This window comes from Tiliqua scincoides, chromosome 2 (genome assembly GCF_035046505.1).
Source record: "Tiliqua scincoides isolate rTilSci1 chromosome 2, rTilSci1.hap2, whole genome shotgun sequence".
In the NCBI taxonomy this organism is placed as follows: domain Eukaryota; kingdom Metazoa; phylum Chordata; class Lepidosauria; order Squamata; family Scincidae; genus Tiliqua; species Tiliqua scincoides.
Window position 1 is genome coordinate 111,730,681 of NC_089822.1, and position 11,695 is coordinate 111,742,375.

Genomic DNA, 11,695 nt, shown 5'->3' on the forward strand with positions numbered 1-11,695 from the left:
CTTACTGAACCCTCTCCCCACTGCAGCCAAACCACTCCTAGAAAATCCTATACCCTTTGAATGTATTAATTACACTTTTATTAGCATCCCCCATTCTCTGCCACTTCCAGATCTTTCACTGCTACAGTACAACATTCACAATAAGCCCTTAGTTATTACTAAGAGAGGAACTCAGCGCTTCAATGCAACGCCCTCCTTGGCCCCAGACTCATTTGCACAACGAGAAAACACGCTCCCCACACTCACAACTGCAACCAGCCAAGGCTCTCCGCCTACAATCAACTCCCTCCTTGCTGCAGAAGGCAACCAACGCACCCCAAAACTCCCGCTCAAGCGGCTCTTGAATGAAACTCAGCGGGCGGGGCTGCTTGGAGGCTATGCTGGGATTCGTAGTTCCCTGCAAAAGATTAAGGTTACAATCCTCTCCACATTTTCCTGGGAGTAAGCCCCATTGACTCTAATGGGACTTACTTCTGAGTAGGCAAGCATAGGATTGGGCTTTACTAGCGATTTTCAATCTTCTTCATCCCAAGGCACACTGACAAGGCACTAAAATTGTCAAGGCTTTTGACAATTGACAAGTCACACCATGCTGCCAGTGATGGGAGGGGGCTCACATCCCCCATTGGCCCTACTAATAAGTGACCTTCCCCCAAATTCCTGTGGCACACCAATGTGCCATGGCACAATGGTTGAAAATGGCTAGATTAAGCACTGGGAGACAAAAGTTGTGCTTGGCCATCAGATCAAAATCACTAGTCCACACAGCTCCAATAGCATCCTTCCCACAGAGTCCGAGCAGAGAAAGTTTTCAAGCAAAACAAGAACAGACCCCCCCCCCCATGTCCTTGCTTTGCTTGAAAACTTTCTCTGAAGCAGCTGCTCAGACTCTGTGGGCTGTTGATTGCCCCAGGATCTGTATTACTGTATACTGTCTCTGATCTTGGAGATTCCATTTTGTCAAAGGGTTTTAGAACATAGGTGTGTGAGCCTGGGAGCCTGGCCTGATGCTGAATAGGGAGCAAGTCTAGAGTGGACAGACTTCATGGAAAGGGAAGTCTACAGGTCTGTTCCCTGTATTTCATACTGTTTGCCAGCTCCACATAGCAACAGACATGAAGCTGCCTTAGGCCACAATCCTAACCACTTACCTGGGAGTAATACCCATTGACTATAATGGGACATATTTCTGAGCAGACATGCATAGAATTTGGCTCTCGTTGAGATCCTTGGCCCCTCTTGCACTGACTGTCTAAGCAGCAATTTTCAACTACTGTGCCATGGCACACACAGATGGTCCACAGGTGTGCCGTGGGAGTTTGGGGAGAGTCATTTATTAGTAGGGCAATTGCAGGATTTGAACCCCCTACCTACATGGAGTGCCTTGCCAATGGTAAAAAAAATTGATGGTTCCTTGACCATTTTAGCGCCTTGTCAGTCTGCCTTGTGATGAAAAAGGATGAAAATTGCTGGTCTAGTTTCCAAGGTCACAGACCATGGAGGGAATGATGAGACAAGTGCAGGAGAGGCAGTTGACCTTTTTCCACCTGTAGCTGCCCCATGAATGCATGAGAACATTGCATTGCATTATCATTTTGATTCTCCTTCCCAGTTATTGTATTGTTATCCCCACCATAAAGGTTAGATGTTATTGAACCTGAAACCTTGCCTTCCTGTTCATTTCATGCTAGTTCATCAAGTTGTGCCATGACATGAGCCAATATATTTGAGCCCTGCATACATAGTCAGTGGTGCATGTGACTTGTCTTAGAGCAATCTTCCAAACTGTAGGTTGCTACCCAACTGGTGGGTTGTGAAGCTGACAAGTTGATGCTGATGAGAAAATTTATTGAGCCCTATGTAAAGTGAAACTGAGCCACATATGTATTTAGTCATGAGTAGGCATACATGCCTCAGCTCTTATCAAAGGCCAGGTGAAGGGAATGCAAGGCCACAAGAATGGTCCCAATTCTTTAAACATGGAGCTCAACAAATGAACCAGAATGTGCCCCCCCCCATCCTAGTAAAAAAGAAACACAGAGGGATGATAAAGTGAAAGTTTTTTTAGCCTCTAAAAGCTAAGTGATCCCAGATAGAGAATAATTTTAAAAATTGGATCCTGGTGTAAAAAAGTTTGGAAACCACTATCTTAGATCATGTTCATTAACATGTTGCAACTGTCAGTGCATGGGGGGGGGGGGGAGATGACAAGATTGCAGAAGGTAAGCTTTAAATCTCAGCAGCCAATCACCCCAATCCACAGTTTGATGCTCCAGCCTAGTGGTTCCACACCAGCTCTGCAAAATGGAGTATAACTGCCTGAGCTTATACGCATTTATTTCCAGTGTTGTTTGTACATTTTTCAACCATCATGCTGGGAATAAAAGTGGTACGTCATCTGCAATGAGACACATTTATCAGAGATGCCACTCTGGGGCAGACAGAAAAGATGATGACCTGGCTGTTCTATCCGTTCTACTTCTCAGAAAGAATACAAGCATTTGGTTGTTTATCCCTTATAAATGCCTTCAGATATACAGTATATTCCCACTATGCCAATGTAGTCTGTAAAAACCATGGGAACAATTGCCTAGGATCCAGAAGAATTGCACACACCAGCTTCACTCTGGCCTTACCTCATCCAAAGTCAGAACCAGAACAGGAACAAAAGGAAATCCCACATGTGCTTGTGTATTAACATGAACAAGAGTCAGACTGTGATTACAGCAACCTTCTAGGTACATCCCCTACTATTTTGAGTAGGAGATGAATTATGGAAATGAAGGAAGAGTGCAGTTGTGGAAATGGAGGAAGGGTCTTTTATCAGGGCACCTGAAGAACAGCTGCATAGTGGGACAAGGTTAGCAAGGGAGGTGTTGACAAACAAATAAGACTGTGCAAATATTTTATCCCTGCCAGCTAAACTGTCTTTTCTGAAGTTCCACAATTCCATCAATGACCACCTCCCATAAGCACTGTTCTCTCTAAGCCCTGCAGCCACACAGCTCAATGCTCTGTCCCTGCATGCTCAGTTATGACAGATGATGTCATCACCAAGCATCTGAAGATGTCATCCTACCATCATGCAGCTACAGAAGGTCTCTGTGTGGCAGCATGAGTTGTTTCAGGAAATCTTGCCCACAAGTCTGTACATATATGGGATTCAAATCACAGTAGGCAGGGAACTCAAGAACTTCAAGCTATGCTGCCATACTGACTTTCAGAGAGAACCCAGGGGGGGGGGGAAGAGAACACAGGGGACGGGACACCTATGTAACAGAGGTCAAAGTTTAATTTAAAATCATCACTCTTAAACAGTTCTATAATTAAGGTGGGGATGACACACAAGACAAGCTATTGTACTGGATAAAGATCCAATCCTGCAGAGGACAAGGCAGAAACCAGCTCCTATGAACACAGCTGGTCAACTACCAGTCAGATACTCATTAAGAGCAGGCCCACTATGATGGCCCAACATCCTCAGGCAATTCCAAGGAGCCCAAATGGTCAGGCTGTGGGATGGCACCACCATCACTTCAGGTGGTCAATGTTTCTGGATTCATCCATAATGCAACAAGCATCCAAAGAAGCCTTGGATTCTCAGGGTTCGGCTGAGGAAGAGGAAGGTGCAGGTGCAGGGGGAACCTCCTTATGTACCAGCTCCGGTTCATCTTCTCCGTCGTGTGGAGGGTGGACAAGCACTTTGTCCAAGATCCCAAATTCCTGGGCTTCCACTGGGCTCATGTAACGATCCCTTTCCATGGCAGACTCTATGACGAGAAGAACAAGTTACCTCATCAGAGGTGGTTGGGTTGAAAACTCTAATGCAATCTTGCAAATTTTATGCAAAGGTACATATAAATTGCTAGTAAACATAATACTAGCCTGCCATTGCACATGTGTCTGTGTTAGGATGTAAGCTTAAGTAGAGTCCTGCTGAACTAATTGATTTAGGGCACAATCCTAACTCACTCCCCAGCACCAACATAAGGCCAACACAGCTTCTAGGTATGGAAACAAACAATCCCTTACTTTGAGGAGGCCTCTGTGAGTGCCGCCCAATTGCAGGATACAGCACACGTCTCATTGGCACAGCTATGCCAGTGCTGAAAAGTGGGTTAGTTAGGATTTGGGCCTTAGTGGATCCATGCAGTTACAGGCAGTGGATCAGCTTGGGCCACCCTCAACCACTTCTTTTCCTTAGTTAGCAGATGTGTGAACATAATAAGGAGAGATGTCCGTTCAAGCCTCTGCTGCTGTTCATACTGGGCAGGTGAGAAGGGCATGTAGCAGGGCAGCTTGTGGTCTTTAAAGGGCAGATATCCTTGCAGCTGGGACAGATTCAGCTTATGAGTCCTTAATTGACTATCCTTACCCAAGCCCTACATTTGTCACCATGTTGTGTATATTAGGAATGCCCTTTATTTAATGACCCTGTTGTCCCTCTCGCTCCTGCTTTGCCTTGCCCCACCTGCTACAAGGCTATTCCTCAACCCTGCAAGCATGTGTCAATCCCAGGTAAGGATTCAGGGATGACTTATTTAAACAAACATTCACCTGCATCCCATAACAATAGATTAAAGTTATACATGCAACATCCGTTAGGGCTCAAATCAGGATCTAGATCAACAGCAAAAAGCATTTACATATGTAAGAAATTCACTATAATCTCACGTTCATCTCATATCACTTCATAAAACTGGCCAGGGTTTGACACATCTCAGCTAGAAGGAAAGTCAGGGAACAAGTATGCTGTAGTTGTCTGGCAAACACCATCAACACACCGGATGAGCATTTGTGTTATCCAAAGGAATAACAAGATAGATGGATTATGTCATTAAGGGAAGAGCTGTTTTATCTCACTGCAAAAGAGGCCACTCAGGGACTCTGAAGAAGCTACAGACCTAGCAAGAGTCTGTAACAGAACTCATGCACCTGGTCTACCTCATTGCTGGACTAATCAATAAATTGCTGTCCCTCAGCATGCAGGGATGGGTGTTTTCACTTCTTGATGTGGGGCCTACAGCTCTGCTTCACCCACCTCCACCCCCCACACCAGTGCTTACCAATAACATCCAGAGCCTGCTTGGTGTGTTTGGCATAGAGGCCATTGATCTGCTTCTTCAGCTTGAGGATTTCCTCAGCCTGAATGGCAATGTCTGTAGCCTGGCCCTAGAAAGGAAGACAGAGTGTCAGAAGGAAAATTCATGTAGTCCCCTAATTAAGGAGCTTCAGCTACTAGGAACACTGGGTAGCACAGGAGATGGCTATGAGAACCACCTAGTCATGAATTCATGCAATCAAAACAGAATGCTGGTTAATGAGTAGAAGGGCAAAAACCTAGGGGCACACAGCATCTGCAATGAGGAGTATCAGGCTGTTGAACTCACCCGTGCCCCGCCTGAGGGTTGGTGGATCATGATGCGGGAGTTGGGGAGTGAGTGGCGCATGCCTGGAGACCCTGCAGCCAGCAGCAGAGAGCCCATGCTGGCTGCCTGCCCCACGCACCACGTACAGATGGGGTTCAGGATATACTGCATGGTGTCATAAATAGCCAGTCCAGATGTCACTGTACCACCTGTGGAGGAAGTAGAACTCGCTGAAATTTAGACACAAGTCTTCTTAAACCATCAGAAAAATTGAAGTGTCCTTGAGGATAGCTAAGAGATAGCCAAGAGATAGTGGCAGACCTGCATCCCAGAACCAAGATCTAATAGAATGGAAGGGGAGCGAACAGATTCAGCTAAACCCCCTGGCATCTGGTCAAACACATTCTTAGCTGCACATACTCATGCCACCAAAAAGTTGTTTGTTATCTCCAAGGTGCCCAGGACTCTCTTGATGTCGTGACTTTCTTGACCCCTAGGAAGCAGGGAATGCCTGCTAACTGAGTAAGAGACATTTTTTCAAGTGGGTGCTCCTCTTTTATTTAGCAGGGAGAGAATAACCGGCCCCTCCTCACCCCAGCAGTGTCTTTCCTAGTGGCTGTCTGCTGATGTTCTTTTGCATCTTTTTAGATTGTGCGCCCTTCTGTTATAGGGAGTCATTAGTTATTTGATTTTCTCTGTAAATTGCTTTGTGAAGTTTTCTTTGAAAAGCGGTATATAAATATTGTTAATAATAATAACAACAACAAAGATAATGTTGTTATCTTTGATGGACCATCTTCCCTAGGAGAAAAGACCCAAAACTACAGAACTGGCAAGCTAAAAATAAAGGATGGTCAAGAGAAACATAACAATGCTTCATAAAAATCACACAGGTGCAAGTAAAGAAAGATTATTCATGGTCTCTCAAATACAGGAGCGCAGATCAAACACAGAGTCTGATGCATGACTGATTTAAGACAAACAAGAGGAAATACATCTTCAAACAATGAAGAATCATCTTTCTGCACTTTAGAGAACAGCCTTTCAGACAGCTAGAAACAAACCTCTAAGTTCAAATGCATCTCATCAGTATTGAAAACATCACCACAACTTGCTTATGAATTTCCCTGCTCTAGGAACTACCCAAAGATCTGAGGAGTGGGGCCTGTGGCCTACCCACTGACCAAGATATCCTAGTGAGAGTGAGTGTAGGCTGGGGCACAATTAGACATGAGAACAGACTCAGATGGAGAAGAGTCAGTGATCAGGGAACATACAATAAGTGAACAAGGACAGGGTTGGAAAAAAGGCTGTGCCTTCTCTAGCTAAAATTTATCTCTTCTTAGGACAGTCTTTGGAACCCCTGATCTAACATCACTTTGCCCCAGGCTAAACAGATATCTATGTAGAAAGAAGAGGTGGAGAGCTACAAGGCCTTGGGAAATGCAGATTACTCCTAGGAACTCCAGTCACAAGAGAAAAATAAGATATAAAGAATGAGGTGCAAAACATAAGTGGCGGATGTAGTTACTCCACTCTTACAGTCTCCCACTACAGATAAGGGGTGCCTGCACAGATACTGCTCCTTTGCCATTCTTTGTTTTTTGTTGCCACTCACCTGGGCTGTTAATGTACATGTGGATGGGCTTCTTGTTGCTTTCTGACTGCAGGAAAAGCAACTGCGCAATGACCAAGCTTGCAACACCATCATCAATCTGGAGATAGAAAGCACAAGCTGGTGACTTAACAGGAGAATACCTTGCTGCAGGAAGTCAAGTTTCAGTTGGAGACATAAGCAGTTCCAAAAGCCCAGGCTATCTGCTTGCTTTCTGGGCAGTGGGCATCCAGGAAGTAGGAAAAGGAATTCCACCAGAATCCCTTGTAAGAAATAATCTGATTGTGGTTTAGGCATAAAGTTTGGGAGATGAGGAGCACACATGGCCAATTCTTTGAAATGAATTGCCAGGGATGGGAACTCCAGTCAGGTGACTCACATCTGAGTAGCAAAAGCATGTGTTTTTTGCTGACTCATCTACACTTGAGATGACTCCAGCACTCAATGACTCCTTGTCAATGACTCCAGCACTGACTTGAGCCTGAAGCTATTGACTCAGCAATCAGTCACCACTCATGCAGACTCGAATCTGTCTTTGTCTGGGTATGTTTGCTTACTTTTTTCACCATGTGAAAGGCCTCATGGAACTATCATTCAGACCGAGCAAGCAGCAGGGAAGTTTCAGCTAGGGGCAGGGAAAGATTAATGTTTTTCTTTTGCATCAAGCAGGAGGCGGAAGCAGACTCTCTTGTCCATCTCTAAAGGAAACAATGATCACTGGATGAAGGATGGGAAGTTTGATTTTTTTCTTCGGATGAGGGAGAGTAGGAGGAGGAGCCCATGGGGGTTCTTGCCTTGGAACTGGCTGGAGAAGCCCAGGGACAGGGAAAAGGCAGGGAAACTTGGGGGCAGGAGGCAATTGATCATGCTTTCCAACTGCCTGGGTCCTTCAGGCTCCCTTGTTACTTGGGAGAAGGAAGCCTCATTACACAACTGATGCAAATGAGACTACTTCTGCAAAGGATTGAATCATACTGATAAGCCTCCCAGCTGCTGCACATAACTCTCCTCCCTCTTGCAGCTTCTGTTCCAATTCTCATGCAGTCCATCCCACCCCCTCCCACCTTGTTTACAGATGGGATGGAGACAGCAGGGGAGTGTTTAAAGAGAACTCCCACACAAACACACACACACCCCATGCAGCAGCTCCATTTTTTTCCATGAAGTCGCAGCTGGCTTTTTAAAGGGAAAGAGTTGTGACTCAAGTCTTTTTGAGTCATGAATATGCTCTGGGTGACTTGGAAAGTCCCCCATTAGGAATAGTTTTCAAGTCGAGTCTTGGGGGGGGGGGCAGAGACTTGTGATTCGACTTGAGTCAAGCCACACTGGACTTGCCCATTCCTGAGAATTGCCCAAAGAAACCAAACTGTGCAGTACAACTTCAGTTTATGAAAGCCTCTCTCAATAAAATAATGGAAAATTAAGGTATAAGTGCACTAAACAAAAACATTTTTAATAGATTGTACTCAGGGCTGTGTGTACATGCTCAAAAGAAATGGGAATTCATCAGTTCTGCAGCCTGAATATATTATTCATACTAAGCAACTTTGCATTATTCATTCAATTTTGCTTTTCTAACCATCATGCATAACTGCCTTTAGTTTAGCTAGTCATGAAACCATATAGGGCACTGAACCCATTTGTTCCAGCCTTCTAGAAAGCTTTTTCAGTTACTCCTCTGGTATCTAAGGTTTCAGCAGACAGATTGCCCACACACTTCCAAGGATATCTTCCCAGCATAAGGTCCAGAAACTTGCTCTTTTAATAAATAAATAAAATTCAACCAGGCAGCACGGTGGATATGGAATCCCAGCTTCAAACTCCATTGGGTAGTGTTGGCCAAGACTACCATGTGACAACTAATTAAAATAAATAAATACTGAATGTAGGAAGCTGGTTTTTTAGAGCCAAGTGGTCAAGCAAACACACAGCAAATGCCCGGAGAAGGTAAAATCATTGCACCAGCTGGCCCTGTGGCCTGCTGCAAAAGTAACTCTCAGACTCACCGGACCCATCACACAGACAATGCGCTCTCTTAGAAGGCGAGAGTAGATGTCATAGGCTCGCTCACCACGGCCCTGAAACAGACGGAAGGGCAGCACAAGCTGAGACTCAGGACAGACAACTGTCATTTCAGGAAAGACACATCCTGAGAAATTACAAATCCACACCCCCCCCCCAGGAAATTCCCCATTTGCTGTTAGAAGAGTCCCCAATAACAGGGACAACCCTTTTTTATTATGCACCCAAGCTACGATCTCCCAAATAAGCAGCCACACTGACAAAGGGCTTTTAATCCCACCCCCCAATGAACAGAGATTTTGAAAGTTTTCCTCTCCTCACATTTATATTTTGCCTTTCCCTTGTGGTGGACTTCAAGGTGACCTACTTGGGGTTCCCAGATGGTTCCTCCCATTCAGGCACCAACCTGACCCAGACCAGCTTAGCAGCAGAAAGGTGGCTACATCGTGTGCCCGCAAACCACATGATCTTACTATATGCCACAAGCTGCTCATTCCCATTTGTGATGTCTTGGGTGATGGGCTCTGATACAGCCCATATTCCTGCTCACACGGGGGGGGGGGGGAGGAGGTTAAAGAGGCCTTTGATCTTGTCTCAGTAAGAGTCTGTTGGTGAAGCCCAGGGTAGCTGACCCTTCAGCTCTTGCTTATTTCAAAATATGACCACTGTCTGAAGTTAGTTGCTGACCAACTAGTTCAGGTAGTTGGATGCTCCACTAGTTGCCCCTGCAACTGTACAATACTTGAGACTCCCTAGTTCCCACTCCATTGATCTTTCTGTGGGAAAGATTATGGCAAACAGACCATTCAAGAGAAACACACCCTGGTCTGCTCACTTACTGTCTGCTCCACCACAATGGGAATGAGGGGAATACAGCTCCTGGGAGACTGGTGGAGTCTCCGAGCCACAGAAAGGAGATGGCAGCCCAGCCGCAAATGGTGCTATAGAAAGAAAAAAGGTTGGTTATCAGGTTGAAACAAGCATTTCACTTTTACTGTTTAACCACTAACATTTTTTCTGGAACCCTCCATCATCCCCAGACTGGAACCCAGCGCACCCCCTTCCCCAGTTGCGCTCTCTTTCACAGATAACAACAAGATAGGCATAGCAGGTTTTCTTTTGGGGGAGTTCGGGAGCTTTTCTTTTGGAGTTTTGCCAAGCACACTCCAAAGTCATATTTGCTTTCTCCCTGCTACTGACAGCCCTCATAAGTATGTACAAGAAGCCTGTTCATACATTAAGCTTTACCTGGATACTAGATTGTCAATCTGTTAAAATGAACCCGGGTGCAGTTATTCACATGAAAATGCACACACAAATACAGGCAATCTGTGTATATACTCTGTACAGGCTGTACCTGCATTTAATAGGACACGTGAATACTTTAGCCAGGTACAGATTTAACAGCGACTGTAGTCAGTCTCAAAGATGTACCCCATTAGAGTAACATGTGTATAATCCAGTGATTTTCAACCTTTTTCATATTACGGTACACTGACAAGGCACTAAAATTGTCAATGTACACTATCAATGATTTGACAATTAACAAGGCACACCACACTGACAGCAGGGGCTTGTTTCCCCCAGTGGCCCTACTAACAAATGATCCTCCCCCAAAGTCCTGCGGCACACCTGCAGACCATCTGTGGCACAGACCAGTGTGCCACAGCACAGTGGTTGAAAATGGCTGGTATAATCACTTTCCACAAATTAGGAACCTCAAAATGCCCTTTAACGACCTGTTATGTACACCACCACAGCTTCACTTGCATGCTCTGGGGAGAAACAGTGAGCCTATTTTGCATTACCAGCAGAGAGCACAAAACCAGCAGTTATTACAAGTGAGAGCCAAGCACAGGGATGTAGTCTTGCATATGCAGCATCCCAAGAAACATTTATCCATCATCTTTTGAGTGTTCAAAGCACTTCACTCATCTTTATGCAACAGCCCTATATAGTAAGCTGGAGGGTAGCCAGTGGCAATCAAGAGTGCTGAAGTTAGAAAGAGCCTCAGATCCCTGCTCAACCATGGATGTGGGGGGAGTTAGAACCATGCCAGGTTCTAAGCTCCCTACAAGAAGGAGCCTGAAAAAGTGGCTTGAGTTCAAGGAGCCAGGAGGAGAGGAAAGCACACCATATGGGGCAAGCTTATCCCTGAGTGCTCTCTTTCCTCACGTTCACTACCAAACGCCAAGCACCCCTATGGGCTCCCACTCCCCCATTCAATCTGACCCACGTGCACTCGTCCCTCACCACTATCTTTTGCAGCATCCTGCCCCTGAGACCCGGAAGATCCTTCTGCCAGCCTTCCCACGTGCTTTAGAGTACACGAATCACATGATCGGATCTTCGGGGGCTGTGAGCAGGGACTGCAATTCCTCGCTATGCACCTTGGGAAATGTAGTCTCGAATCCTGTGCCTTTGGAACGTACACCTGAGTGTCTTTCTTCTGTTCGAACGTTCATGCGTTCCAAATTCCACAGATGATAACTAGGGACTTGAGTATTAGTCTTACACCAAGAATCATTGCCTGAGGCTTCTTCCATCACGTATTTGCTCTGTTCTGCCTGATGTTTTTTATTTACACTGCTACAGCCAGTCCTGCTGAATCACAGCCCAATCCTATGCATGTCTACTCAGAAGTAAGTCCCATGAGTGTCAATGGGGCTTACTCCCAGGAAAGTTGAAT

At 45.5% G+C, this 11,695-nt stretch overlaps 1 protein-coding gene across 1 annotated transcript; it reads right to left on the reverse strand.

Moving 5' to 3' along the window:
* Positions 1 to 3,243: 3,243 nt before the first annotated feature.
* CLPP (caseinolytic mitochondrial matrix peptidase proteolytic subunit) lies at positions 3,244 to 11,342 on the reverse strand. The gene is made up of 7 exons (XM_066616873.1): positions 11,260 to 11,342; positions 9,846 to 9,947; positions 8,991 to 9,062; positions 6,988 to 7,084; positions 5,391 to 5,578; positions 5,067 to 5,172; positions 3,244 to 3,770 (listed from the first exon to the last, which is right to left on the reverse strand). The coding sequence occupies exons 1-7, from the start codon at positions 11,275 to 11,277 to the stop codon at positions 3,601 to 3,603; spliced, it is 753 nt and encodes a 250-aa protein (XP_066472970.1). The 5' UTR covers positions 11,278 to 11,342; the 3' UTR covers positions 3,244 to 3,600.
* Positions 11,343 to 11,695: the final 353 nt, after the last annotated feature.